The 27,556-nt window shown below is 60.2% G+C and overlaps 11 protein-coding genes and 1 non-coding gene across 12 annotated transcripts; 6 read left to right on the top strand and 6 right to left on the bottom strand.

Annotated features, from left to right (window-relative positions):
- Positions 1-2,447: 2,447 nt before the first annotated feature.
- On the top strand, positions 2,448-3,739 carry BDZ90DRAFT_186903 (hypothetical protein). Its single transcript, XM_025503829.1, has 2 exons — positions 2,448-2,580; positions 2,657-3,739. Exon 2 carries the CDS (start codon positions 2,871-2,873, stop codon positions 3,654-3,656), a length of 786 nt encoding a protein of 261 aa, XP_025361751.1. The 5' UTR covers positions 2,448-2,580; positions 2,657-2,870; the 3' UTR covers positions 3,657-3,739.
- A 215-nt stretch (positions 3,740-3,954) lies between these two features.
- Positions 3,955-8,537, bottom strand: BDZ90DRAFT_274945 (NADH-ubiquinone oxidoreductase). The gene is made up of 4 exons (XM_025508853.1): positions 7,591-8,537; positions 6,241-7,490; positions 6,079-6,220; positions 3,955-5,548 (listed from the first exon to the last, which is right to left on the bottom strand). The coding sequence occupies exons 1-4, from the start codon at positions 8,138-8,140 to the stop codon at positions 4,017-4,019; spliced, it is 3,474 nt and encodes a 1,157-aa protein (XP_025361750.1). The 5' UTR covers positions 8,141-8,537; the 3' UTR covers positions 3,955-4,016.
- Positions 8,538-8,737: 200 nt separating this feature from the next.
- On the top strand, positions 8,738-9,592 carry BDZ90DRAFT_232694 (hypothetical protein). The gene has a single exon (XM_025506352.1). It carries the CDS (start codon positions 9,080-9,082, stop codon positions 9,335-9,337), a length of 258 nt encoding a protein of 85 aa, XP_025361749.1. The 5' UTR covers positions 8,738-9,079; the 3' UTR covers positions 9,338-9,592.
- BDZ90DRAFT_186819 (hypothetical protein) lies at positions 9,491-11,899 on the bottom strand. The gene is made up of 2 exons (XM_025503827.1): positions 10,922-11,899; positions 9,491-10,769 (listed from the first exon to the last, which is right to left on the bottom strand). Exons 1-2 carry the CDS (start codon positions 11,719-11,721, stop codon positions 9,644-9,646), a joined length of 1,926 nt encoding a protein of 641 aa, XP_025361748.1. The 5' UTR covers positions 11,722-11,899; the 3' UTR covers positions 9,491-9,643.
- Positions 11,752-13,446, top strand: BDZ90DRAFT_260801 (hypothetical protein; the record flags this gene model as incomplete). The annotated part of the gene is made up of 2 exons (XM_025508295.1): positions 11,752-12,270; positions 12,334-13,446. The coding sequence occupies 2 exons, from the start codon at positions 11,752-11,754 to the stop codon at positions 13,444-13,446; spliced, it is 1,632 nt and encodes a 543-aa protein (XP_025361747.1).
- A 393-nt stretch (positions 13,447-13,839) lies between these two features.
- Positions 13,840-16,421, top strand: BDZ90DRAFT_260800 (putative bifunctional purine ade1; the record flags this gene model as incomplete). The annotated part of the gene is made up of 3 exons (XM_025508294.1): positions 13,840-14,146; positions 14,218-14,494; positions 14,567-16,421. The coding sequence occupies 3 exons, from the start codon at positions 13,840-13,842 to the stop codon at positions 16,419-16,421; spliced, it is 2,439 nt and encodes an 812-aa protein (XP_025361746.1).
- Positions 16,422-16,588: 167 nt separating this feature from the next.
- On the top strand, positions 16,589-16,688 carry BDZ90DRAFT_t31. The gene has a single exon. It is a non-coding gene; the product is annotated as a tRNA-Phe (tRNA).
- A 135-nt stretch (positions 16,689-16,823) lies between these two features.
- Positions 16,824-22,838, bottom strand: BDZ90DRAFT_232692 (hypothetical protein). The gene has a single exon (XM_025506351.1). The coding sequence runs from the start codon at positions 22,726-22,728 to the stop codon at positions 16,927-16,929; it is 5,802 nt and encodes a 1,933-aa protein (XP_025361745.1). The 5' UTR covers positions 22,729-22,838; the 3' UTR covers positions 16,824-16,926.
- Positions 22,839-23,081: 243 nt separating this feature from the next.
- On the bottom strand, positions 23,082-24,501 carry BDZ90DRAFT_232691 (hypothetical protein). Its single transcript, XM_025506350.1, has 3 exons — positions 24,007-24,501; positions 23,662-23,902; positions 23,082-23,583 (listed from the first exon to the last, which is right to left on the bottom strand). The coding sequence occupies exons 1-3, from the start codon at positions 24,450-24,452 to the stop codon at positions 23,098-23,100; spliced, it is 1,173 nt and encodes a 390-aa protein (XP_025361744.1). The 5' UTR covers positions 24,453-24,501; the 3' UTR covers positions 23,082-23,097.
- Positions 24,502-24,677: 176 nt separating this feature from the next.
- Positions 24,678-25,512, bottom strand: BDZ90DRAFT_264924 (RNA-binding domain-containing protein; the record flags this gene model as incomplete). Its single annotated transcript, XM_025508648.1, has 2 exons — positions 24,678-25,167; positions 25,247-25,512. The coding sequence occupies 2 exons, from the start codon at positions 25,510-25,512 to the stop codon at positions 24,678-24,680; spliced, it is 756 nt and encodes a 251-aa protein (XP_025361743.1).
- Positions 25,513-25,750: 238 nt separating this feature from the next.
- Positions 25,751-26,656, top strand: BDZ90DRAFT_232689 (hypothetical protein). The gene is made up of 3 exons (XM_025506349.1): positions 25,751-26,093; positions 26,203-26,338; positions 26,423-26,656. Exons 1-3 carry the CDS (start codon positions 25,779-25,781, stop codon positions 26,485-26,487), a joined length of 516 nt encoding a protein of 171 aa, XP_025361742.1. The 5' UTR covers positions 25,751-25,778; the 3' UTR covers positions 26,488-26,656.
- BDZ90DRAFT_253118 (P-loop containing nucleoside triphosphate hydrolase protein) lies at positions 26,631-27,458 on the bottom strand (the record flags this gene model as incomplete). Its single annotated transcript, XM_025507784.1, has 3 exons — positions 27,419-27,458; positions 26,918-27,346; positions 26,631-26,835 (listed from the first exon to the last, which is right to left on the bottom strand). Exons 1-3 carry the CDS (start codon positions 27,427-27,429, stop codon positions 26,631-26,633), a joined length of 645 nt encoding a protein of 214 aa, XP_025361741.1. The 5' UTR covers positions 27,430-27,458.
- Between the last annotated feature and the right edge of the window lie 98 nt (positions 27,459-27,556).

The following is a 27,556-nucleotide window of genomic DNA, read 5'->3' as shown; positions in this document are numbered from 1 at the left end:
CAACACCAAGAACAAGGGCTTCCCGTCTCCGAAGAAGAAGCCCGAGAACGCTGATCCTGAGCAGGCCAAGCCAGACAATACTCAGCCGCCGTGGGGCAAGCCACCTAAGAAGCACAAGAAGCCGGACGGGGTGCCTCCCACGACGACGCCCGAGAGCACCAAACCTCCCGGCTACGTACCTCCCAGCGGTGGTCAGCCTGAGAACACCCAGCCTCCTTGGGGTCCGCCGCCTAAGAAGCTCAAGAAGCACAAGAAGCACAAGAACAAGAGCTCCAACGGCATGCCTCCCACCACAACTCCTGAGAGTAGCAAGCCCGGTGGTGACGTACCTCCCGGAGGTGGCCAGCCTGAGAATGCGCAACCGGAGAACGCTCCTCCTGACGACCAGCCTCCAAAGACGAAGAACAAGGGCAGTTCGAAGTCGACACCTGAGAGCACCAAGCCCGGCGATGACGTGCCTCCCACCACGACGACGCCTGAGAGCACCCAGCCTCCTGACGGCCAGCCTCCAACGACCAAGACGAAGAACAAGGGCTCTTCCAAGACGAAGCCTGAGAGCAGCAAGCCTGGCGATGACGTGCCTCCCACCACCACGACGCCTGACAGCACCCAGCCTCCTGATGACGAGCCTCCAAAGACGAAGAACAAGGGTACTTCGAAGACGAAGCCTGAGAGCACCAAGTCTGGCGATGACGACCCTCCTACCACGACGCCGGAGAGCGCCAAGCCTGGCGATGACGAGCCTCCCACCACAACGACGCCCGACAGCACTCAGCCTCCCGACGACCAGCCTCCAAAGACGAAGAACAAGGGCAACTCCAAGACGAAACCTGAGAGCACCAAGTCTGGCGATGACGATCCTCCCACCACGACGCCGGAGAGCGCCAAGCCTGGCGATGACGTGCCCCCCACCACCACGACGCCTGACAGCACCGATGACCAGCCTCCAAAGACCAAGAACAAGGGCAAGCCTTCCAAGACGACGCCTGAGAGCACCAAGTCTGGCGATGACGACCCTCCTACCACAACGCCTGAGAACGCCAAGCCTGGCGATGACGTTCCTCCCGGAGGTGGCCAGCCTGAGGATGCGCACCCGGAGGGCGGCCAGCCTCCGAAGACGAAGGGCAAAGGTATGCCTCCTGAGGATAAGAAGTGGGGTAACAGCACTCCCAAGCCCGGAGACAACGAGCCCGAGAACGTCAAGCCCGCAGATCAGCCCCCTGGAGGCTCGACGCCTGAGAATGCGCAGCCCGAAAATGATCAGCCTGAGAGCGCCAAGCCTCCGCAGGACAATGGTGGCGGTCTCTTCCCGCCTAGCACGATCCCCAACAGCGTCACGCCACCTTCGCCTTGCAACAATGGCACTGGCGGTACTCCCGGGCCGGAGAATGTCAAGCCGGGCAGCCAGCCTGAAGACGTCAAGCCGGGCAGCCAGCCTGAAGATGTCAAGCCAGGGAGCGAGCCCGAGAACGTCAAGCCTGGCGGCGACGGGCCTGAAAACACCAAACCTGATTCTTGCCCTGAGAGTACCAAGTCCGGAGATGACGTGCCCGAAAGCGGCCAGCCTGAGAGTGTCACCCCTCCAGACGGCATGCCTAATGGCATTCCCCCCGTCACGAAGCCCGACAACACCACCTCTACCTCGCCCTGCGACAAGAGTAAGGGCTCGAAGCCCGAGGACGTCAAGCCAGGTAGCGAGCCGGAGGACGTCAAGCCAGGCAGTCAGCCTGAGTCCACGAAGCCTGGAGGAGACGACCAGCCTCAGGACAAGACGCCCCCTCCTCTTGAAGAGTACAAGCCTACCGGTTCTCAGCCTGAGGATGCCAACCCTGACGCCACTAAGCCTCCCGGCGGGAGCAACTCGACTACGCTGGCGGACTGCTACCTTGATGCGTCGTGCACCAAGAAGCGTGGATCCGTGACGGGACAGACCGGCCAGACGGCTAGCATTGATGGTGCCTGCCGTTACGCAAAGAGTAGCCTTTCCTCTGGAAAGCTGTGCTCCAAGTCGAACTGCGGAGGAAGCTGCGTTGCCGCGAGCTCTTCGTGCCTCAAGGGGCCTTTCCTCTCCTTCTGCTTCAAGTGAAGCCGACGTGACGGACTATGAGGGCGGTTCACACGATGCTGCGAGCGCTGGCGCTCCTCGCTTCCTCCCTCTTTCAAAGTTCCAGTCCTCTCTTTCAAAAGACTTCCTACCATACATTTAATCTCACACACGACTTCACCTCTTCCTGCTTGCTCGCGTATGACGCTCAGCCCATCGTACGAATGGCCGCGAGCTCGCAGCTGCTGATGTCCAGAAGGTGTTGCGATCGAGACGGTGAGCAAGCGATGTCGAGTAGTCAGTGCCTCCGGGTCGTCAAGTACCGCTTCGCGCGGACATTGAGTCGAGACTTTGCGCACGATATCGCAACTTAATGATCGTGGGCCAGGGCCGTTAAGATTGCAATAGCCGCCACTCTATCAAATTGCTCCGGCCCTAAGACCCTTGCTTGCCTTCGTCTTCGCTGTACCATCCAGCCCCTCCTGCAGACCTACGCTGCTGCCCACGCCTCGTAACCTTCAGGTAGCTGCACAATGGTGAGTGCGAACCGCATCCTTGCCCTCCTCGACACGCGAAGAGATCTGCATGCCGATGCGCCGCGTTCTTCCGCAGCTCGCCGTCACTATCAGCGACTCCTCGGCTCTCCTCTGTCTTGTTGCCGCCTTATTTCTCGCCTTGACCTCCGCTAGGGGCGTCTGTGCTGGGGTTTCTGGAGACCGCTTCAGCGCTAGCAAGTGGCAGGAAGGTGCTAACGCAGTGGAGCGAAACCTCGGACTCACCAAGGAGCTCAATACCAGGTGTCCCGCCTTGCAGTCCACGACGCTACATGGTGGCGCTTGTCATGAAGCGGGTTGTTGTGGGTACTGCGGGAATAGCGGGCGGCGCAATTGTATGGTCGACCCTCTCAAGTCGTACTGCTTCTGAGCGGCAGGCTGGGAAGACAAAGACACCGCTTTTCCCAGCCGTACTTGTCTCAAGCTCTCGACCGCATTGCAAACTCTTTGTTTCCACGGCAGAGAGCCCTTGCGAATGTGGGAGGAAGCAACTCTTTCGGCGGCGAAGCGTCTACAAAGCGGCTCTTTGTTGCCGGGGCCCTTCTGGCTCGGCCCGCTCTTGTGCAGATATTCTACATCTCTACATCTATAAATACACCCTTGCTTCTCTTTCCTACGAGATCTTCCCACACCAACAACTACAGCTTTCTCCAGCGACCATCGTGCGCATAATTGCGAGTGCGCGCCAAGGCTGGCCCCGCGTCGCTGCTGTAGCCGTGACTGACTCGCTCGCGTCTGTGCGACTCGTTCTCCCCACCTCGCCTGCAGCACCCCGCTCAAAGCCTTTACTGGAACATGTTCCCCTCCCTTTGGAGAATCAGCCTCATCGTCGTCATCCTCACAGTTCTCCTCAATCTTGTCGTCCCCGTGAGCAACGCCAATCCCACCCTCCTCGGCACCTGCTGGCGCCAACGCGACTGTGTCATCAACGAGCAGAACCTCACAGGCTACCCGATCCCGCGCTCCTCTCCCGTCCTCATCGGCGGGGTGTGCAATTCCTTCAAGCCCTTCGCTGCGATCAAGGTGGGGAAAGTGTGCGCTTTCCCCCAGTGTCGTGACTGTGTTAGCGTGGTGGATGAGATGGGGAAGATGAAGGGTTGTCTGCCTGGTGGTGGGGCTGATGGGGATGTGAGGGGGATTGGGGTCGGGGGGATGGAGGGGAAGACTGCTTGGGTGGAGTATTGCTTCTGATCAGCAGGTCATGCCCATCGATGATCTCCTTCACAATTAGTCTACGAACATATACAACGCTCGCCTTCTGTCCTCCATGCTGCAGTGTTGAGAGCGATGTCGCAAGCTTCCATCACGCCCAACGCCACTCGCGTCACAAATCACGCCCCTTGCTAGATGCTATGACTGTATTCTCACATCGCGATATCGAAGAGAAGCAAGAGCAGGAACCACGTCTGCAAACCCGCCTACTGCGCCATCGGGTTAGGAAGCGTCTTTGCGGCCTCGGGCGCCTGCAAGTTGCTCGGCCTCGCCAGGTTCTCATCCCACTCCTTCGCCAGCTTGCCACCGTACAGCACCGGTCCGTTGATGCTGCGGTACTGCTGGATCCTCTCCTCGAACTCTGGCCTGAAGTGCCTCAAAGCACCCTGCACCGGCCACGCTGCTGCGTCCGCCAAGGCGCAGATGGTGTGTCCCTCCATCTGCTTGGTGAGCTCCCACATCATGTCCAACTCGCGCTCGTCACCCCTGCCCATGGTGAAGCGCTCCATCATGTTTGCGACCCAGGTGGTGCCCTCACGGCAAGGTGTGCACTGTCCGCACGACTCGTGCTTGTAGAACTTGGCGAAGCGGGAGATGGCGTTGACGATGTCGGTGGACTTGTCCATGACGATGACAGCGCCGGTACCGAGGGAAGACTGGGCGTCCTTAAGCGAGTCGAAGTCCATGAGGACGTCGCCACACTTGTTTGCGGGCAGGATGGGGACGGAAGATCCACCGGGGACGATACCCAGCAGGTTGTCCCACCCCCCACGGACACCGCCGCAGTGGCGCTCGATGAGCTCACGGAGCGGAATGGACATCTCCTCCTCGACGACGCAAGGGTTGTTGACGTGGCCAGAGATGGCGAAGAGCTTGGTGCCCTGGTTCTTGTCGCGACCGAAGCCGGCGAACCACTCGGGGCCGCGGCGCATGATCGTCGGTGCAGCTGCGACCGTCTCGACGTTGGCTACGGTGGTGGGGCAACCGAAGACACCGACATCAGCAGGGAAGGGGGGCTTCAGCCTAGGCTTGCCCTGCTTGCCCTCGAGTGACTCGATGAGGGCGGTCTCCTCTCCGCAGATGTAGGCACCGGCACCCTTGTGCACGTAGACGTCAAAGTCATAGCCAGAGCCACAGGCGTTCTTGCCGATGAGGCCGTGCTTGTACGCCTCGTGGATCGCCTCCTGGAGGTGAGCGGCCTCGGTGTAGAACTCGCCACGCACGTAGATGTAGGCGGCGTTGGCGCCCATGGCTCGACCGGCTACGAGACAGCCCTCGATGAGCTTGTGCGGGTCACCACGCATGATCTCGCGGTCCTTGCAGGTTCCCGGCTCGCCCTCATCGGCGTTGACTACGAGATATCGGGGGCGAGGGTCCTTCTCCCATCCAGGCTTGAGCATGAAGGACCACTTGAGTCCCGAGGGGAAACCTGCGCCACCTCGTCCTCGCATGCCCGATGCCTTCATCTGGCTGATGATCCAGTCGTGGCCCTTGAGGATGATCTCCTTGGTGCGGTGCCAGTCACCACGGGCCATTGCGCCCTTGAGGAGGTGGTCGTGGCGCATGTAGGCATTCTGGAAGATGCGGTCCTGGTCGCGGAGGCTACCATGTTGGCGGCCGTGAGATTGCTGGGGAGGCTTTTGCGTGGGAGGGTTCTGCACAGTGGCGAAGGAGCGAGAGGCGGCAGAGGCAGACGAGGCTGCTGCTGCCTTGCTGGTGGAGCTAGTAGCCCTCGATGCTGCTCGCAATGTTGACGAGCGGGCGATCATGATGGTGTGTGAGGGAGGGTGGTGATAATGATCGTGATGAGGTGAGAATTGTCAGACGCTCGCTCGATCCCCTCGACGCGGAGCCAAGTCCAAAGGCCCCCGCCCAAGCTCACTTTGAAATCAGAGCCCTCGCCCTCTGCCTCGCACACCCAATTCCGGCCACGCCGCCACGAGACGACATCGCCCGGGCGCCGACGCCATCGCCACGTGGTGTGCCACCATTACCTCATCGCCACTCAATCAACGCCGATCAATACGAGACAGGAGCGATTCCATTTCCGGAGCAGGTCGCTATGAACAGGTGGTCTACGATAGCGAGCGAAAAGAGTGTGGGTGACTCCATCCAGCAGAATCGGTGCGAGAACAACAAGAGTGAGAGACGCTGCGACAGAGAGAGTAAGGTGAAAAGGTGGGTGCCACTGGCCTCGAGCGAGAAGGTCCGGGTCGAAGAGGTGAGGATGAAGACGAAGAACGAAGGGTGACCCCATGGATGACGAACAGGGGAGCAGTGGAGTGACGAGGAGAAATAGCTCAAGCGGGCCCACCCGGCTTATCCGCTCCAACGCGAAGAGCCATGCTGCGGTGCCCCGCCCTGCCCGCTGAATGGGTCTCTTCCACCCCGGTGCATATGGCCGGAGCCGCTGTACGTGTCATCGCCTACATACGGGTCGTCCTGATCAGAACGGTAGTCGTAGCCAACCTCCTGACGCTGCAGCTCATTATACGGCGACGTCCTGCTGCCAGCGCGCTCAGCACCTGCGACGTCGTGCCCACGGGCAGCAGACGAAGCATAGCCAGCCGCGGCGCTCCCGTCGTAGTATTGAGCCGCATCGTGCCCGTCGTATCCACCAGCAGCCCCGCCATCGGTAGGTGCTCCGCCGTTGGCTGCGGACCAGTAGCCGTGCGAGTGGGCAGAGTCGATGACGCTGAGGCGACGACCACCTGCCGCAGTGGGAGGAAGGGTCATACCGTCTTCGTAGAAGTTTCCGCCGTACGAGCCAGCAGTAGAGGGACCGTAGCTGTGCCCAAGTCGCGACTCCTCCATTGGAGGCTCCATGTCGGGTTCGAGATCGGTGATGCCGCTCATGGGTCGCCCACCTGCGCCACCGAGCCAGCTCTCCTGGCTACGACGCGTGACACCGCGGTCGCCATTGTTTTCGTAGGCCGCAAAGCCGCCAGGTGCAAAGTCCATCGGGCGGAGAGACTGGGCCTTGGCTTGCTGACGCTTACGAACGATGGTGAAGAGAACGACGAGGATGCCGATCGTGCCTAGGGAGACGGCAATAGCGATAATGGCTGCCTTGGACAAGTGGCTGCCGTCGTTCGTTGAGCCGTCCGAGGAGCCAGAGCCAGACTTGTTCGCGCCATTGCCTCCGGCATAGGTGCCTGCCGTTCCAGTGGGGTTGAGAGTCGCGATCGAGGTGATCACGGTGGTGCCCGATGCGAGGGACGAGGTGATGAGGACGGGCGTGACAGACGAGGCCGAGGTGGGAGTGGCTGCTGCAGCGTTGGCGGCCGAGATGGAGGCTTGGGAGGCAGATTCAGCTTGAGCTGCAGAGGACGAGGCGGCAGCCGCAGCTTCTGCAGCGGCATCTCGCGAGGCAGATGAGGCACTGGCAGCAGCTTGACGGCTGGCGCTACGTGAGGCAGCTGAAGCAGCGCTTTCTGACTGACGAGCTTGCTCTGCCTGCTGGCGGCTTGCAGATGCAGCTGATGATGAAGCAGCCTGTTCAGAAGCACGGTTGCTGCCGCTGTTGCTGTTTGATGAGGGAGCAGGCGTGGCAGAGGTGCCTGAGCCACGGCTGGATGAATCTCCGCCGGAATTTGCGTTGCCATTGCCCTCGTTATTGCCCGACTGCGAGCCGCTGTTGGACGAGCCGGAGCTCGAGGAGCTGCTGCCCGTGTTTGAGCCTGAGGAAGAAGTGGTGCCTGCCAAAACGAGTGCTGAAAGGTCAGCGACGCGTCCATTCGCAAGCGGACATTGGAGCCCTTCAACCACACTCAGACCCACCCTCGTCATCACCGCTATCGCTGTTACTGCTGCTGCTGCTGTCGCCGCCGCTGCCAGTGGGCTCAGAGCTGGAGCTAGTTGCCGATGAATCGGAAGACTTGCTTCCTCCTCCCAGCAGCCCGCCCACAGCACCACCCACAGCATCGCCTACTGCGCCAAGCAGAGGTGCTCGCTCAACGAGCCTCTCTGCACGCTGCAGCACGCTCTTCGCCGCCGTCGCATTATCGTCTACGCCTCTTTGGGATTGAGACTGACCTGAGCCAGAGTCCGAGCCGCTGTCACTGCCGCTATCGCCTCCTACCAGCCCACCCAAAAGTCCACCGACCAGACGCTTCTCCGCAGTCTCTTCCTGCCTTGCAGCGATATCGTGGTGAAGATGGCGACGGCGGATTTGGAAGGAAGAGGGAGAAGAGGCGAGACCTTCAAAGCCTGGCTGACGTGCTGCAATTTCGTTCTGCCCCGACCAGCGAGGAGCAACGACGTCGCCCGCAGAAGAGGCGGCCGCGGCTGAGGCGCCGAGGATCATGAGGAGGGGAGTGGTCGTCTTCATGATGATCCTGATGAGATGCCTGATGAGATCTTAGTCGTTGTTATGCGTCGATGTTACGAGGCGTCGTGTCCAAGTGAGGGCGCCGAGAAGACCAGGCTGCGATCAACACAGCTCCGGCCTGCGGCGCGTGGATGAAAAGAGTGTGGATGAGACGTGAAGCCGTAGAGGCTGGGGAAAAAGATGAGGGTCAATATCACGCGAGAGATGGCAGATGGTAGTGAGGAGAGCAATGAATGAAACAGGAGCCATCCTCAACATCTGCCTGGCTAGGCATGACTGGCGGGCGGGCTTGACCCGCTTCAATTTGCTGAGTCGGAGGCGTTGGCGTCTTGGACGGCCCCTTGCTCGCTCGTCGATAGAGGGTCCGCACCCTCTTTCCCTCCCGCCTGCTCTTTCTTCGACGTTGGTTGAATCGCGAATCGCGAGGCGGAGCTCGCTGTTTGTATGAGTGTGCATCTGCCCGCCGCGCTGCTGCCAAAGTGCCTGCCGGCGTGGGCTGGCCGCGTCGCCTGCCTGCCTGCCTGCCAATGCTGCGTCTTGCCGAAGCTCTGGCTGGCCGGCCGCGGCCGCGGTTGCTTCTTTACAGAACTGTTCTCGATTCGCACAGTGCTTCTAATAGAAGCGCGGCCAGCGAGCAACGCGGCCGCTATTCAAGCGCCTTCGCAGTAGCAGCTTGGCAGGTGGTCGTGAATCGGAGGCACGCATTGGCATGAAAAGTGGCAGGCAGCAATGCGTTCGGGTGATAGGCACGACTCACGCTCGGGAGCATCGCGGAATCGGGCCCGGAGCATGGCGGCATGGCATGGCGCAGCGAGGCGAGACGACGTCACGGATGAGACTGAGCAGGGTCAGGAGCAGGGGCAAGTAGCGCTTGCGAGTAGCGCTTGGGCCACCATCGCCTGACCGTAGAGTGACAGGCGCCGATCACCATCTGTCGCCATGAGGACGCTTGGCCGCTTATTCTCCATCGCCCCTTGCTCGCTCTCTTGGCCTGCTTGCGATACGCTCGGACCGCCGTCAGGCCACTACTTTGCAACGGACGTGCTGAGTCTCGCTCACCGCCACACTGAGCTAGCCAGGCTATGCCTTCCCGCTAGCGGCGGCCATATGCCGCGCATCGCGACGCTCAAGCCCCTCCTTTGCAAGCCCCTTTGCACCCCTCTTTGTATCCGCTGGGCAAGCTCTATTCGGGATTGATGGATCTTCTCAGGGAGGCCAAAGCGCTGTGGGTGTGACAGGCAGCGTCGAGGACGTGCAGCGGGCTTAGCATGTGCCGTGGAGCGTCAAGCGGGTCCCTTTGAGCTGGCCAGGGTGAAAAAAGGCGAGGGTCTGCGGCGGCTAGTAGATCTTTGATTTGGCTTTTGCGGGATTGAGAGCGAGAAGCGACAATACGAAACGAAGCGGGACGCTATGAGAGATATGAGACCAATAGACCAGACCGCAGCTGAGACGAGACGAAACCGGAATACGCGATCACGAGAGGCTCAACTGAAGCGGACGAACCTAGAAGGCTACGCTCGTAGCATGCGGGCCCTGGATGCTTGGCGAAGTGGCTGCCGTTGCTTTCGCAGCCCTACGGTCAGTAGTTCCGTGCAGCTCGACCTCGGCATCCCCATCCGTGTCGCTGCCGCTCATCTCACACGACGAGTACGAGGCGTACATCTCCGCTTCAACGTCGCTAAATGCCTGGCGAGCAAAGTCGAAAGCGAGGGGCAGGCCAAGCTGCTTCGGCGAGAAGCAGAAGGGCAAGTCCAGGCCGAAGCTGAAGTCGAAGTCGCTGCTGCTCCCGTTGGCGGCATCGGGTGCTGAGAAGTCGAAGTCGAAGAGGCCGTCCATGCTATCTTCGCCCGCAGCAGCAGAGGGAGCGAGAGTGTTGGCACCGCAGCTGTGCTCGCCACTTAGAGTGAGGGCGAGTCCGAATGCATTGGCCTCCATGAGCGACTCCTTGTCTTGATCGTGTCGCCCTGCAGCTACCCCCGCAAGGCCCGGCGTGCAATTAGTGACATCACTCCTCTGCCACCCGTTGACAAGGCCAGGCTGCGTGCCTGCCGCCAGCCCATCAAAGCTAAGCTTGAGGTTCTCGTTGAGCGATTGCGGGTCGAGCTGCAGCTCCTCGAAGCCCAGCTGGGGCACGTTCGTCTCCTCATCCTGGAAGATGTACGTCTCCCCCGAGGGTGCGAGCAGCACCGGATTGGGGCCAAGGAAGGGCGCTGCAGTGTTGGTTGAGCGACTCTTGCACGGCGAGTCGTGCCAGACTGAGGCGGGGCTGTTCGATGAGAGAGGGCTGGAGAAGGTCGTCTCGCTGCTTGCGTCGGGCTGACGCTGATCACGGTGCCAGGAGAGGAGAGAGGAGCCACTGTCGACGCTTGAGGCGAGGGAGCCAGATGATGATGAGGAGAAGAGACGACGGTCAAACATGGGCGGTGGGGTGGCGAGAGCTGTGGTACGAGGACGCTTGATGTGCTCATAGGGTGGTGGAGGAGGCTGCGAATCGTCCTCGCGCTCATCATGATCGCGCTGTCGCTTGCGTGATGCGGGAGGCGAGGCTGCGGCCGCGTCATCTTCCTGCTTGACTTCGAGCACACTGCGACGTTGTGTCTTGACTTTGCGATTGCGCCGATTTTGGAACCTGTTGAACGAAGGTGGAGGGTGGATCATCGGTCAATAAGATCTGCCAGGCACGGAGTGCTCCTTTGTCCCACCATACGCCGCCCGCCAGCGCGACGCCCGGCTTCCTTTGTCCCACTCTCGCGGCGCAGCTTCGATTCCCGGACAACTCACCATATGACAACTTGGCGTGGCTGCAGGCCAGTGAGCTCGGCCAGCTTGCGCTTCTCTGCTTGTGTGATGTTTTGGGCGTGGGCGTACGCCCGCTCCAAGATCATGACGGCTGCGGGTCGATGTCCTCGAGGGCAGCCGTCACCGTCGTCGCTCTCCGAAGAGGACTCTGCGGTGCTTGCTGCGCTATCGACGTCGACCTGGTAAGCGACAAATCTCTTTTTGAGGCTGTCGTAAAGCACTTGAATACATTCCATTGTCCTTCGCGAATATTGGCTTTGCAGAGCTTTGATGTACAGATCTTGCTGCTCGGACGTCCCTTCGAGGCTTACCAAGCTTTGAAGAGCGCTCGTCGCTCTCTCAAGAACCTGAAGACGCCTTGCTTGGCCAAGCTCAGTGAAGATGTTGATGATCTGCTGACGAAGTGACTCATCCAGCGGGAGAGCCTTCAACAGGGATTGAAGTCGCCCGGTAAACCAGCTGATGGGCGGAATCAAGTCTTCGTTGAGCTTGCTTGACGAAGGAGCCGCTGTTGCCACGCCAGCTACATCGAATTCCTCAAGAAACACATTGACCCTGTCTGCGATACCGCGCAGAATATGTTGTAGGTCAGTCATTTGGAAAGATGGGTAGCGTGGAGAAGGGAGATGTGATGGCGGCTGTCTGGTTTGTGTACCTCGAGACAGACGAGGCCCGAGCGGCGTGGGCGCGAATGGAACAAAGGGACCTTGAGCCTGGGGCCGAGCTGTCACATCCTCGTCGAAGCGCACATTGGCCCCTCTTCTCTCTTTCTTACAACTCATACCACTTTACTCGAGCTATCTACGTCTAACATGTCGGTAGACTGCCTCAACCATGTCATTGAGCAGCTGCTGCAGTGCGTCAAGTCGAACGACGTCTCAGCTTTGAGTACTCTCGCGTCTGACTTCCACGCGATGGGCCAGGAGCTTCGACGCCATCGACAAGACCTTCAGCTCAGCAAAGCTGAGCGACGGGCGTTGATCGCCTCCGCTCATCGGATCGCCATCTTCTCAACAGGTTTGGCGGAGATCGAAAGGCGCAATAGCCAGCACCTTCGAGACCTTGCGACTGATTGCAAAGAGCTAGTCGCCACGAGCGAGCTGGCTTCTACCAAGACAACCAGCACACTTCGTCATCATCAAGGGACGGGCACTCGTGGTAGCCAGCTTCGATCACAGCCTCCCGACTCAGCCCTCAACGCAACGGTCATGCGACAATGGCTCCTCGAGCATATCGACCATCCCTTCCCGTCCAATGAAGACAAGCGCGCCCTCGCCGATGAGTCGAACCGTCGCGGCGTAGGTACCAAGGGGAAGCTCCAGCCCGGCCAGGTGAGTACGAGCGGATGCATCCACCGTAGACGACTAGCTGACCTCGCCCTCGCACCCGCGCAGTGCACCCTCTGGTTCATCAACGCTCGTCGCCGCTCAGGCTGGACTCTGTGGGCTCGACGCTTCTGCCGTAATGAGCCACCCCTCACTCGCGCGATCGTAGCTGCCATTCAAGGTCGCCCCATCCTCCCTACCACCAAGAGCGAGGCAGGGGAGGGTGACGAGGTAGACCAGATCCGGCAGGAGCAGCAGCCGGACCGTCTGGAGGACCTCATCGATCCTGCCGACGACGTCGAGAAGGGCCTCAACCCCACCCAGCTGGCCGAGCTCTGTCGCCATGAGTTTGAGCAGGTCATCGACTGGGTTGAGCAGGGCGCCAATCAGCGAGTCGGGGACTGGATGGAAAGGTTGGCCGAGGAGACAAAGGGAGTCGCCGTCGCCAAGAAGGGAAAGGGCAAGTCCAAGAAGAGGGCCAGAGAGGAGGCGCAGAGAAAGGCGTTGGCGGCGGCGCCCAAGCGTGCGAGGACGAGTCGAGCGGCTCAGGACAAGGTACGCATCCGCGAGAGCGACGCCGACGATGACTCGGAGGATGAGCTGCCAGCCTCGCCCCTAGCTGGTAAGAGCACAAAGGGTCTCCCGCGCGTCACCGGCACCCAGGGATGCACCTCGTCGGATTACTCGGCCATGTCCTCTCGCAACGTCTCTGGTGGATCGATCTCGACCGCTCCTACCTCACTCAGCGCCAGCGCCACCTTGCCTGAGACGCACAAAGGAAACGCAGCAAGTCGCCCTTCCTCTTCCGGCAGCTCCCTTGCCTTCTCCACCGATGCGGACGGTCAAGCGGCGCCGTCTGCACTTTCCCACCCTTGGGTCCAACAGTATCTCGAGCAACAGCGAGCGGAGAATGCGGCTACGATGGCTGCTCCCCCGTCTCCCAGCAATATTCGCACTGCCACTCCATCGGCGAGGGACAGGCCCGTACGCAAGCTCCCAGCACGCGCAGCAGCCGCGACCTCCGCTATGGCTTCAAGCAGCAGCAACGTCTTTGTTCCTCCAACGACGGCTGCAGCTGCAGTAGGCGCTAATTGGGGTCTGCCGCCGACGTCGAGTGGAAGTGGCAGGTCGCCGGGCGTCATCACTATCCCAGAATGGTCGTGGACGTCGCGCCACAATTGAGTGCGAGCGACGCGATGCGCTGAATAGGTCTCATTCTCTCATATTTTCTCTCTTCTTTGTCGCTGCTCCGCCCCGAGCCTTATTCCGGATCCAGTGTAACGCCCATTCGAGACTAGCTTGTCGTCGTCGCCATTGTGAGGAGACAAAGGACGGGGAGACGTTGCTAGACCTCGCATCTCAGCGCATCGCGGCCCTTTGTCCACGCGCCCTACCGTCTCTCTTCAATCGACGCCAACGCGCGAGGGGAGCGGAGAGGGCGTGCGGGCGGCGGCAAGGCGGCGGGCAGATTTTGGCTTGATTTGAGCTCGCACGGGCAGAGGGGACGCACGCAGAGATTGATTGAGCGCGAGTCACTTCTTCTCCTCACCGCCTTCCTTTGTCCTCAGCATAGCGATGGCTTCCCTTTCTCCACCTCAGGAGCCTCTCCGCATCCTCTTGCTCGGCGCGGGTGGCCGTGAACATGCTATCGCCCATCACCTCCTCAAGGACTCGCGCGTCGAGAAGCTCTACGTTGCGCCTGGAAATGGCGGGACGGCCATCCTTGACCCAAAGCGATGCCAGAATGTAGCAGATGTGCCTGCGGGAGTGAATAGTGATTGGAAGGAAATTGTTGCGTGGAGCAAGGAGAAGGGCATCAACCTCGTCGTGCCTGGTCCGGAGCAGCCTCTGGTTGATGGAGCGGAGAAGGCTTTCAGAGATGGTGAGCTGCGAGGGTCGTAGCAAGCGGGAAGGCCTGGTAGCTGACTTGCAGTCCTGCCTCTCTCACGCCAGTCGGCATCCCCGTCTTCGGCCCCTCGCCCTATGCAGCCCAGATGGAGGGCAGCAAGTCCTTCTCCAAGGACTTCATGGCCAAGTACAACATCCCCACGGCAGCATACCAGAGCTTCAATGCCAGCCAGATCCCCGCTGCGCTGGAGTTCATCGAGAAGCTGGGAGGCGCAAAGGAGGTCGTGCTCAAGGCCAGTGGACTGGCAGCGGGCAAGGGAGTCATTCTGCCCGAGTCGAGGGAGGAAGCAGAGCAGACTGTGCGGGACATTCTCGAGAAGAAGTGAGTGCGAAGCGGCGTACGAGCGTGTATCGCTTCCCTTGCTGACAGTCCTGCCTTTCGCGCATCGCGTAGGATCTTCGGCGACGCCGGCTCGTCACTCCTCATCGAGTCCCGCCTGACTGGCCCCGAACTCTCGGTCCTCCTCTTCTCAGACGGCTACTCCTCCTACTCTCTCCCTCCTTGCCAAGACCATAAGCGCATCGGCGAAGGGGACACAGGACCCAACACGGGCGGTATGGGAGCTTACTGCCCTGCCCCCGAGGCCACGCCCGCGGTCATTGAGCAGATCGAGCGCGAGGTCGTCGCGCCGTCTATTGCTGGGATGCGAAAGGAGGGCTTCCCCTTCGTCGGCCTGCTCTTCATTGGGCTGATGGTCACGCCGCAAGGCCCCAAGGTGCTCGAGTACAATGTGCGATTTGGAGACCCGGAAACGGAGGCTGTTCTTGAGCTGCTGGATGACAAGACAAGTCTGGCGGAGATCATGGTAGCGTGCGCCGAGCGACGCCTGGACAGCGTCAAGGTGGGCATCAAGGAGGGACACAGCGCTGTGAGCGTCGTGCTCGCTAGCGGGGGCTACCCGGGGAGCTACGCGAAGGGGAAGAAGATCAGCGTGGGCCAGGTGCCGGAGGGGGTCAAGGTGTACCACGCGGGTACGGCGCTAAGCAAGGAGGGAGAGCTCGTCACGGCTGGCGGGCGCGTCATCGCAGTTGCAGCTGCGGGACCTACTCTGGAGGGAGCTTTGGCACAAGCATACAAGGGAGTTGACGCAGTAGACTTCGAAGGCAAGACCGTCCGCCGCGACATCGCCCACCGCGCTCTTGCTCTTGCCAAGCAGCAAGCGTCAAGTCTCTCAGCACCCGCAGCAGGCATGACCTACGCCTCGTCCGGCGTCTCCGTCTCAACAGGCAACGCCCTCGTTGAGGCTATCAAGCCTCTGGCCAAGGCCACTCGCCGAGCAGGCTGCGATGCCTCCCTCGGCGGCTTTGGCGGCGTGTTCGACCTGAAGGCCACGGGCTACAAGGACCCGGTCCTGGTCTCAGGCACGGACGGCGTGGGCACAAAGCTCAAGGTCGCGAAGGACGCCGGTATCCACAGCGGCGTAGGCATCGACCTCGTTGCCATGTCCGTCAACGATCTCATTGTGCAAGGCGCCGAGCCCCTCTACTTCCTCGACTACTTCTCCACCTCTCACCTCGAGCTTCCCCTCGCCACAAGCGTTATCTCAGGCATCGCAGAGGGTTGCAAGCAGGCAGGCTGCGCGCTCGTTGGAGGTGAGACGGCCGAGATGCCCGGCATGTACTCAGACGGAGAGTACGACCTGGCTGGCTTCGCCGTTGGGGCTGTTGAGCGCAGTGGTCTCCTCCCGCGCCTCGACCAGATCAAGGCGGGTGACATTCTCGTGGGCTTGAAGAGCTCTGGCGTCCACTCGAACGGATTCAGCTTGGTCCGCAAGATCGTCGAGCATGCAGGTCTCGACCTCCAATCCCCCTGCCCATGGAAGAGCGATGCCGCAACAGTAGGCGCGGACCTCCTGACCCCCACGCGCATCTACATTAAGCAGCTCCTCCCCCTCCTCCAACCCACCGACTCAACAGGCATCAAAGCCCTCTCCCACATAACCGGCGGCGGATTCACCGAAAACGTCCCTCGTGTCCTCCCTCCCCAACTCGGCTGCCGAATCGACCTCTCCGCCTGGCCTCTACCCCCCGTCTTCTCCTGGCTGCAGGCACAAGGTCGCGTAGAGACAAAGGAGATGTGTCGCACCTTCAACTGCGGTGTGGGTATGGTTCTCGTCGTTGAGGCGGGCCGCGTGGATGAGGTGGTGCAGAAGCTCGGCCAGAGTGGGGAGGATGTGGTGATCATGGGTAAGATTGAACAGGGTGAGGGGGTCAGATATGAGAATGAGGGGGCGTGGGAAAGGAAGTGAAGGGGAGGGAGATGTAGAGTAGCATAGATGTTTTGCACGCAAATGGGATTCGAGATTCGCACGATAATCGCGGGGGAGTGGGGCAAGGTGGGTGAGGGAGTACGGAGCCACGGGTGTCTCATACCATTTAGTATATATACGCACTATTTTTGCGCACCGTCATCGAAGCCGAAATAGCTCAGTCGGGAGAGCGTGAGACTGAAGCGAGCGTGGTCCGCCACCTGCTTCGCCTTCTTAAGGTCATTGGTTCGATTCCGATTTTCGGCACATCCTCAGTAAGGCAATCAGCCCACTGGGAGATCAACTTTTTCGCGGCCAACTCTTGTCTTTCTTTTTGCGAGAAACAGGGAAGCGTCGCTCATCTCTTCAATCATCACGCCCAGTGTCAGTCGTGGAAGGGACGATGTCATGGGTTGCTCAATTGTATATCGTGCGTAGAGAAAACGAGGTCATGCCTGAGTGCGTCTTACAGTACCGTCTGCTCTGTCTTACTCTCGCCTTCCTCTTAGATCCGAATCCAACTCCTCCTCTTCGACCCACTATCACCACTTTGATTCGCACCTTTAAACAGCTGATCAAAGCTCGGCAGCGCCACCTCCCCTTGCGCCGCCGCGGGGTCCGTCGCAGCCCCGCCCTCACCTGCAGCAGCAGCTGCCGCGGCAGCCGTCGCCGCGTCCTCTGGCATGCGCTTCACCTCGATCGTGCCCGCCACATCCGGCCCTGCGTAGGCCACGAGCGGCCAGTGCGGGTGAAGGGCGACGGATCCCATCGCGGGCGAGAAGTTGGTGAGCGGCGAGTCGAGCAAAGCGCCAGGCAGGGTGCTGGTCGTGCTCGTGGCCGCTTGGTGCGCTGAAGTCGGGCCGCCGTGGTGGCCATGGTGCCCGTGGTGATGATGCGACCCACCGTGTCCGGCAGCCACGCCTTGCGATGAAGCAAAGTGGCGTGTCCACGTCGTGAGACTCTTCGTCGGGTCGGCAAAGGCGCCAAGGAGGACCTGCTGCGGAGTGGCACTCACGCCTTGGACACCATGCGGTCCTGCGCCATGCACTGCTCCACCGGCTCCCACTTTGGCCCTGGGCGTGGACACGGCAGCGAAGACAGGCGCTCGCTCATGAACAGCAAAGCCGCTCAACTTGCCCCTGAGCTGCCCGCCCAAGCTCGCCCTCGAGATAGACGATCGTCCACGAATATCCCACAATCTCACCTCCCCATCATCACTCGCGCTCACCAGCTCGCGATTCCCCCTCTTCTGCAAGTGCACATTATGCACCCACGTCCCATGCTCCTCCCACAGCCTGACCAGACTCGCCTCAGGCGGATTCCTGCGATCGTACACGGCGACAGTCCCGTTCCCGAAGCCGGCAACGAAGATATGACCCACGTCTGATTCGGAGGAAAGCGAGGTGACGGGACTAGAGGTGCGCGTGGGGATATCGCACACGCAGAGCTCGCGATGAGCATCCCAGATGCGTAGGACGCGAGAGTCTCCTCCGGCGAGAAGGTGGCCGGTGGATTGCTGCCAGTCGCAGATCAGTCCGGAGGGGAAGCGGGAGCGTACCAGGTCGGGAAGAGCGCGGAAGGTGGAGATGAGATTGGGGCCGCGCGTGCCTGGGATCCAGGTGGGACGGTCGTAGTTGCGGTAGATTCGCACGTCTCCCTCTGCTGATCCGACCAGAAGGAGCCCATCTACTTCTTCGTTGATGAACAAGGTGGAGGTGATGTTCGTCCCGCGGGCGTTGCCGTTGTGGAATCGACTGAGTAGACGGGCACGCTCCCAGTCCCAGACGGAGACCACGTCCCGCTCGGAGGCGGTGACGAGATGCGGCTCGAATTGGTGCATGACCATGCTGTAGGGTGGAGCGCCACTACGAAGCGTAGAGACGGGTTGCGTCCATTTGGCCTGACCCTTGCCACCTGGCGTCGATGATGCTGAGCTGGAGGAGAAAGCCGCATCCACCTGCACCTGGCTCTGCGCCACTATCCTCTCATTGCGCTGTCGCTTCCAAGTCTGCACATTGTACTTGACAGAGCCCGGTTCCTCGCTCTCCGCAGGCTTCATCTGCGGCTCCCGATAGTATTCGCTGCACCACCCAAACAGTCTGCTCTTGAGCGGTAGCGTGTCGAGGATATCGTCGTTTCCGAGTCCAGGGTCGGAGAGGAGGTGCTTCATTGCTGTGCGGGATGTGGACGGCGAGGGAAGGGGAGTGGAGCCTGCGGAGGATAGACCAGAGCCAGGAGTACCATTGTTGAAGGCATTATTGTCGTTGCCGCCCACAGTGCCGCCGCTAGCGAGAGAGGCGCGATTGCGGAAGCGTTGGAGATCGACGGAGATGAGTGCCGCGAGCGCATCGCCTACCTGGACGTCTGCTGAGGGGCGGTAGAAGTCGTCGGGCGAGTCGGTAGTAGACCCTGCGGCCGAGCCTCGCTGCTCGCCTGCGTTGGCGCCTGGCGTGGTGGTGCCGCCGCTATTCGCATTGTTGCTGCTCGCAGCATTGGCATTGGCGCGTCGAGCAATGTGAGCGAGTGACTCTGCAGACGCCGATCGCTTAGCCAGTAGAGCGGCTGCGCTGCTACTCGAAGGAGAGGTGGGCGTTGTAGCGCCAGATCGCGAGGCAGCCTGATGTCCATCTGAGCCTGACACGTAGGGCGACTGGTATCCCATGACGTTGAATCGCGGCGCCGGCACGCGAGGAGCCGATGCTGGGCTGTAGGTAGCCGGACTTCCCTCTCCTGGCGATCTCGACTCAGGCGAAGGCACAGGGCTCGCCGGCCTCGAGTAGCCCAAAGTAGCAATAGCCTTGACGGTCTGCGCAAGAGAGGGGGCCCGTCGAGGATGAGGTGCTGCATGTCTTGTAGAGCCGTGAGGACCGAAGGCCGTGCCGTGCGGACTGACGAGGCTCTCTGAAGCCGACACGCCATCGGAGGAGCGCGGATTGTAAGAGAAGTAGCTGTCCTCGGCTGCGCTGGCCCCGCCACCATGCACGCTAGTTGGAAGCACGACACGGCTGCTTGCTCCCTGTCCTGCGGCTCCAAAGCGCCTCACAATGCTCTCTGACGCTCGTGCTACCTCGCTCTCCAGGAGGAGGGCAAGGATGTAGTCGACGACCGTCTTGGCCATCGCCGCTACCTCCGTGTAGCCGTCAACGCTGAGGTCGAGCAGCGAGACGAAGAGAGTCGAGAAGGCAGGAACATTGGCTATGTCCTCCTCGGTGAGGCCTTCCTCGAGGGCGAGCTTGCTGAGCACACGTGCGAGGAGAGCGTCCTGCCCCTTATTGGCCGCAGAAGATCCATCGTCGCTGCCACCATTGAGGCTCATCGCCTCTGTTGCGCCGGTCAACTCCTCTACGACGCCCAACCCGCCCATGCTGGACCTCTTCGCGCTTTCCCTCTCCTTCTTCCTCGCAGAGCGCAGTCTCGTCTCCTCATCGTCGTAGTAGAGGTAGGCCGCAAGTACAAAGAAGCCCTTGTACTCGCGTACGACGGCACTGAGTGCGATCACGAGCTCCTTGCGCACCATAGGCGAGCAGTCACCGCGCGTGCTGAGCATGGCAATCGCAATGCCGATCTCGAGGCTGCGTTGCGCCGATTCGTCGAGATCGAGGGCAGAGCCTGTGCCCAGGCAGCGATGACGCTGTGTGTTACCGCCGGATTGAGAACGACTTGAGGATGACTGACCCGAAGCGCTCATCGATGAGACGGGGTCGAAGGGATCGACGCTGCTCCCACTCGCGCCAAGCAAGGTGCTCAGAGCGTACAAGACCGCTGCGCGTACCTCAGGGCTCACATCACCCAGCATGTAGCACAACTTCCCATGCGCGTCCTTTCTGATCCCCATCGCCTTTCCTTCATCGCTCCCATCCCAAAGCTGCGCCAAACACAGAGCGCTCCACTGCCTCAGCAAGAAGTCGTCGTCCTCCAAATGCTCCAAACACGAGTCCATCGCATCCGTCTGCTGTAAGCATGCCTGCTGCCCCGCCGGAAAGTCCTGACAGAATACCGAGAGGATGAAAGCGCACATGGCGCGATGCTCGCTGACGTTGGGGATGGGCAGACTTGCGCCGCCTTGACCGCCGGCTGCACCGCCGCCGTTGCCTTGAGCAAATGGACTGAGCACGCCCACAAAGTAGACAAAGCCACTATCGCGCAGCAGGTCGTTCTGACACGACCGGTCCACGGCGAGTATGCGCGCCCAGATGTAGATGAGGACCGGCTTGAGGTCCACAGCCGGCGATTGCAGGAGCTTGAGTACGTAGGGGAAGATGCCAATGCTGAGTGCTAGATTGACTGCTCGCGGTCCCAGGTCGAGGAATTGGCTGAGGAGGATGAGGGCGCGTAGACGATGGACTTGAGACAGGAGAACTTGCAGCACAATGGGAAGTTGATCCGGAGGGTCTAGGAGCTGGCGAGCCGTGCCTTCCTCGTCTGCTTCCTCTTCGTCTTCCTCCGCTGCATCCAGGTCGTGTGTGCCTTCATGACTCTGCTTCGAGCTGACATGAGCGTCCGCCCTCCTCCTGCGGCCTTGCCTGCTCACTCCACCTTGGCTGAGCCACACCTCGAAAGCCTTGAGCTGCTCACTGAAGAAGGTGCTATGCCTGTACTCGAAGGCGGCGAGCTTTGGCTCAACAGGCGGCCCGCCTTCCTCCGCAATACGTTGCGCCTTTTCCTTCTCGAGTAGGGTCGGTAGCTGTGCGAGACACTGGTCGACCGCAAGATCCCAGCTGTTCCAGAGCGGGTGATTGTGCGTCGGTGGAAGCTTTGGGTGCGACATTGGCGTGCAATGGTAGAAGCGCATGATGCGCTCAGCGAGGAGGAAGTTACGTAGCAGAGCCGCAACCATCAGGTCGTCTCTGAAGAGTCGGCGGAAGATGTTGCGAGGCAGCACAGTCCATGCAATGGTATCGGTGATGGCGGTGAAGATCCAATTCAGCTCTCCGAGTGGTGTACGGCGATCTTGCAGACGACCGGGAATGTTCATGACCATGTCCACGTTGAGCTTCGAGGGGAGCGGATTCTGGAGTACGAACCACCGCAATGAGATCTCGATGGGCGAGGTGAGGCAGCAGGTAAAGAGGTCGGCGGGGAGGTCTGGGTTCATGGGGAGTATCTCGTCTGGACCGCATGCCGCGAGGTGAATGCTTTCTCGCAGAGGGAAATGCTCGCCATCTGCTCCAGGACGTGGGACTGAAGACGAAGCGCCGCCATTGATCTTGGCCTCCTCTTCTGCTCTGCGCTCCGCCAGCTTCTTGAAGTTGACGACTACATTGCCTGCAGCGCTTGCGTCCCAGACAAAGATGCAGGGGTTGCCTAGCCATGCTTGCAGATCATAGAGAGTCACAGGAATGTACTGCGTGTACGCCTTGTTGAACACCCAGATCTCTCCTCCAGGCGTAGGCTTAGGCACACCGAAGCCATTGTAGTAGAAGAGGACTCGCTCATCCTTTGCCGTCCTCCTCAGCGCGGTACAGAAGCGCTTCGTCTCCTCAACAATTGGATCCAAGTACTGCTTGTACCTCGTCTTCATGCTCAGCGTCTCAAACTGCGCCTGCAGGTTCTTGCCGATGGCAGGCAAGGCTTTGGACACCTCGAGGGAGGACGGGTCCATCCAGCAGATGAGCTTGGAGCAAGGATTCGTCTTGGACACATCTGGCGGATCGACGCCGATGTTCAAGCACATGACCAAGGCGGCCGTCACTGTACGCAGGCGCTCTCGCATTCGCCAGTCTGGCAGGTCAAGGCGCGACCGCGGCTTGGGATTGCCTCCGGTGAGGTGGCGCTTGGAGAACCAGTGTGTCATGTAGGGTGATTCGGTGACGACGTAGTCTTCTGGTTCTGGGCGAAGCAGGTTGCCATGACGGCCGCCGCTTGTGGTAGAGAGGTCATCGTCGTCATCATCGTCGTCCTCTTCCTCGTCTTCATCGCGGATGCTGGAGGAATCTTCCGGCTCGTCGCCGTGATGCCCGTTGTAGTATGCTTGGCTTGGCACACCGTTGCCATCTACTTCGTATGGTTGAAGAGTAGTGGGCGACTGCACTGCTTGGCCCATGCCGCCTCCGTCCTGCGGCAGAAAGTGATGGTCGGACATGATGGAGAGGTTGCGCGGGTCACGAGCGTGCGACGACGTAGCACGAGATGGCCGTTGTGAAGACGAAGATGGCATACGTGCATCGCCGCCGCCGCCGTTGATTGTTGACGAAGAGCGCTGTGACGATGGGCCAGCGGCTGCATTGTAGGGCGAAGCAGCGGCTTGGCGATGCGGCAGGCCATTGCTGGCAGACGTCGGCGTGGACGACGTCGTTGCAGCAGCCATCGGCGAGGAGAGGATTGGGCTGAGGGTAGATGCTAGCGTGAGAGTGATGTCGAATGTGTAAAAACGAGTGCGATGCCTGAGCTCAGGCGCACCTCCGCAGGATGGAGGGGAGAAAGTAGGGGTTCGGAGGAATCAAAGGATCCAGAGGCACCAGTCAATCGTCATCGTCTCCGCCCCCGCGCGACGACTCGAGCCACTCGACCTCGCCTCTTGCTCCCGCTCGTCGAGCCTGATCCGTGCGGCAGGCAAGCAACAAGGCTCGAGAATTGCCTACTGTGAAGGCGTGCAATTGCTGGGCTAGCTATTTCGCTACAATGACAAAAGTGGTGTGGAGAAACATCTCAATCTGACTCGTCTGCATCGTCGCGCTCATCTCCTCCTCCTAACAAGAAGCGCGAACATTCCTGCCATAGCCGCCGACAGCGAAAACCACGTCGCAGCATAAACGGCATGCTGATTCCTCAGCTCAATAGTCGCTGCTCGACCCACCGGGATACCCTTCTCGACCCGAATGCCGCCATCGTACCCCTCGAAGATCTCCTCGAGGAATACTGGGAGGACACGATGCTCCCCTGATGACGTGGTCGACGAGGAGTCACCCGACTGCACGCCGAGCATCTTCTTGACGCTGGAGGCTACCCCGGCAGATGGGGTATAGCTGTCCTCGCCATCATCGTCGTTGTGCTCTCCGCTGCTGAGCTGCGCTGCTCCTCGAGGGGACGTCGATGCCCACTGAGCCATGGCTTCTGGGTCGGCGTGGAACCAGCGGTTGTTCTGCGGCTCATTGGGCGGGGTGAAGTAGTTGGGAGGCGAGATGCGGGGTAGGAGAGCTGTGAGGGTGACATGACCGGTGGGCTGGCGAGGTGCAGGCCGATGATGAGGGTCAGCATCACTGTGATTGTCCTAAGCTCTCAACCTCGCACGCCTACTCACCGCAACACTCTCATCCTTCTTCAACCTCCTCTGGCTCCCCTCCCCAATCAAGCTCTTCTCGCTCACGAACCCGCGATCAACCATTACCTCATCACCACCTCCATCCCTCATGAAGGGCACAACGACGTGATACCCAATCGTCCCCTCGCGGACTCGTGGGCCCAGGAACATGACTCGTGAGTGATCAAAGTGGCCAGAGAGGGAGACGAGACGGAAGTCGAAGGAGGGCAGGACGGATAGGCTGGCGGGGGAAAGGGAGGAGGAGGAGGAGTACGAGTAGGAGGGGCAGGTTAGTGCCAGCTCTCGTATAGAGCTCAATGCTCTCTTCCACGTCTTCGTGCTCACTTGATATTCTTCGGCAATCCAATAGGCTCCTTCTTGAGCTTCCACTCGAGCTCCTCGATCAGATTCAACTTCCATCCCAACCTCTTGATCTGCCAAACGCCCAGTCCGAACGTGAAGATGGGCATGAAGCCTAGCAAAAGGAGAGTGGGCGAACGATACCATGGTGGTCTGTCGGGCTTTGCTCCTTGGCCGCGATATCGGGAAGAGTGCAAGGACTCGAATTCATCGGGTGAGGTGGACGAGGAGGTCGAGCCAGAGGCAGAAGAGGGTTGGGGACGAGGTGGGGAGGTGCTAAGGAAGCGGGATGTGGTGGGGGAACAGAGGCGGGGTGGCGCTGACAATGCTGGAAGAGCTGCCGATGGGCGAAGCAGGTGACGTGAGGCGACCTGATTAACCCGTGATGTCGACGCCAAGGCCGATACGAGGCCCCGCGGTGCGTTGTTCATCATCCGTACCTTCTTATGTCAGTTGGGTGGAGTGGTTGCAAAAGAAAGCTGCTCGCTCAGACGGAAATAGCGTTGGCCCTACCGCCGCGTAACTCGCCGACTTGGAAGCGGTCGTATGACTAAGCAGCGCCTTGACACGGTACCAAGCGTCACGAGTGATGATGTTCGAGGGTCATGCGTGGTGGATGGTGACTACTTGCTACTGTAATTGCAAAGCGCGCCCCTCTATTCGCTTTCACTCCTGGCCCTCCTCCTCTTACCCCCCTCATCATCATCATCACTATCCCCCTCATCCCCATCCCTCCCTCTCTTCCTCCCCACGCTCGCAACACTAGTGTCTGCCTCGCGCTCCCTCCTCTCACTCTCAAAGTACTCCGCCTCTGCACCACCAGGAATAGTTGCACCAGTCTGACCAGCAAACTCCCTGCCCTCCATCTCGGCATCCCTGTAGAGGTTCTCCTGCTCCTTGAGCCTCTCCTGCTCCATGCGCATCTTACGCTCTTCCTCCTCACGAAGACGGCCGGCTCCCCATCCACCTCGACCGGCGTCGTACTCCATGCGATACTCGTCGCGGACTTGCCCGCCAGAGCGACCACGACCGTACTGACGACCTTCGGTGTAGCCTGGGTCGAGGTCACAGCGGATTAGGCGTTCGTCGAGCTTGGTGCTGGAGATGTGACGAAGCGAGAGGAGGGCTTCTTGGTGGGTGTAGAATCTGGCCAGCGCAGAAATCAGAAGAAAGGTCAGCACGTCTGCCGCTGATGCAGCTGGTCTCATTGATCGCCCGCACTCACTCGACGAAGGCAAACCCGCAAGGCGTCTTCTGCACCCTATCCAATCCCATGATGATCCTCCTTATCCCTCCACCGGCGCTCGGCAGGCTGACACGGTTGAAGAGCTCATAAATCTGCTCTTCAGTGGTGTAGAAGGAGAGGTTGCCTAGGTACAGGGTCGAGGTCGTGGAAAGGGCGGCCTTGTACGATTCGTGCGTTGCACGGGAACGTGAGTCGCGATCTGTTGACGGGCAGGAAAAGGGCATCAGCCATGGTAAGAACCGCATGGGATGATTCCGATGCCACTCACACGACGACGGAGCGTCTAGTGACTCTACGACGTTCATATTGGCTACGCTGTTCCTCGAGATTTAGGGAGATGCTTGATGTTGAGAGTGCCGGAACTGGATTGAAGACTCGACTTGGTTGAGCCACTCGTCCGTCCGTCTTCCGCTTCCGAGGCCGCGAGTGGCTGAGGTGGCCTGGGCGTCGTCCGCGACTCGACTTCCACCTCTCTCTCACCACCACCACATCTCTCCACAAGCGCCCAACCATGTCATCGTCAAAGGAGTCTGGTCTTTCCCTGCGCATGGTCCCCGGACCTAGCAGTGGCAGCAGCTCCTCCTCCCACATCAGCACAACGCAGACCACCGCACCGGAGCACGCAGGAATCCACGACACCCTCCGATACGGCCATCGCTCTCTCGCCTTTGACACGTCTTCGGGCGCAGATGTCCAGCACCCGGTGCAAGCTAGGCTGGAGAACTGGGAACAGACGAGGGATGACTTCAAGCAGACGTTGCAGAGGAACATGTATGGTATTGGGGCCCCGTTGAGGACGAACTTTGAGAGGAAGGCTGTGGAGTGGGTGAGTAGACAGTGGCAGGGAATGGAGGCCAGTTCTCCTTCGTAGAGGAATCAGAGACCGTGTGGGACAGATCGATACTGACATGTTCTTGCTCGCTCCCGCCGGTCAGGACCCTCACTTCCCCTCCCTGCACAACTATCCCGGCAACGGCATCGGTGGATCTACTCGTGGAGGCTTCTCCCAGCTGCAGCGTGATATCCTCGACGGCAATGACGAGACATTGAGCCCTAAGGACTTCTTGCCCAGTGAGTGCGCCGCTGTCAGGGCGCCGCAGGGAGCATAGGCAGTATGCTGACCGTCATTGCACCTTCTCGCTCGCGCGCTTCCAGCTCCCGTCAGCGGTGGACCTCGTGCGGACATTCATGCCGTGATGGAGCGAAAGTACGGCATTTGATGGCGAGCAGCAGAACACATCAAAGCACGGGTAGCTTGCAGTAGTGCGGTGGCAATGATACATCGATCCTCTATTCAAGATCACTCAAATCGGCTGAGCGCATATCAACTCCTTGCCCCTCCCCTCCCCTCACCCATCCTTGCTCACTCCTCCCTCTTGAACCCCCTCGCCTCCCTCCATGCATCAATCCAGCTCCTGATCCTCTCAACATTCTCCTCAACATCCCCCGCCTCCTCACTCTTGAGCTCCACAATGGCCTCAGCCGGGTATGAGTCGCGCGCTTCAGCGAGAACCACCTCCATGATTTCTGCATCGTTGTTCTCTTGGATCTTGGCGAGGGGGTAGTTTCTGCGAGTCGGGCGATGGGAAGCGATTGTCAGCATGTCAAGCTCGACTAAGTGAGCTCCGGTCAGCAGTCTGCGCTACGCACCTCTTCTCCAACCTCTTCCACAACTTCTCATGATCGCACCTCAGCACCACGACCAGATCCACCCATCTCTCTGGCCAGACCTCGCAGGTATGCCAGTCAAGCACAAGCCCACCCCTGTCCTCCGCATCCTCCTTGACAGCCTGTGCAGCTTTCGTGTCCTGCTCGTCCTCGGGCTCGGGCGCCCTCTCCCCGGTGAGAGGCTCAAGGTGGTCGAGCAGAGCATCCTCGTCTACTTCGTGGGACTGCCATTCGGCGTCATAGCTTGTTGTGAGATTCGGATGCGTCTTGCAGAGGTCCGAGATGTTGATGTGGCGAAGGGGCCTAGAGGAGGAGCTACCACTGCTACTTGAAGGCCAGGAGGAGGCAAGTAGGGAGGAGTGGGACGTCTTGCCCGTGCCCGGGGTGCCAGTGATCACGATGTTGGGGTATCTGTGTGCGGCCTAAGCTGTCAGATCACTTTCGACCTCTCCGACTCGAGCCATTGCGTGCGTCGCTACTCACGCTCTGACCATCCTGACTACTATGAAGTGGTGATGGTAGTGGTAGTGATAGACAGGAAGCCTCGGATTGAAATTCTCGAAAGCGGAGGCGCCGTCAAGTCAAAAGTTGGACCGCGCCTCACACCGCCGGGCGTCGTCC

Source organism: Jaminaea rosea, assembly GCF_003144245.1.
Source record: "Jaminaea rosea strain MCA 5214 unplaced genomic scaffold BDZ90scaffold_8, whole genome shotgun sequence".
NCBI classification, from domain to species: domain Eukaryota; kingdom Fungi; phylum Basidiomycota; class Exobasidiomycetes; order Microstromatales; genus Jaminaea; species Jaminaea rosea.
This window is presented reverse-complemented; position numbering and strand designations above follow the sequence as displayed.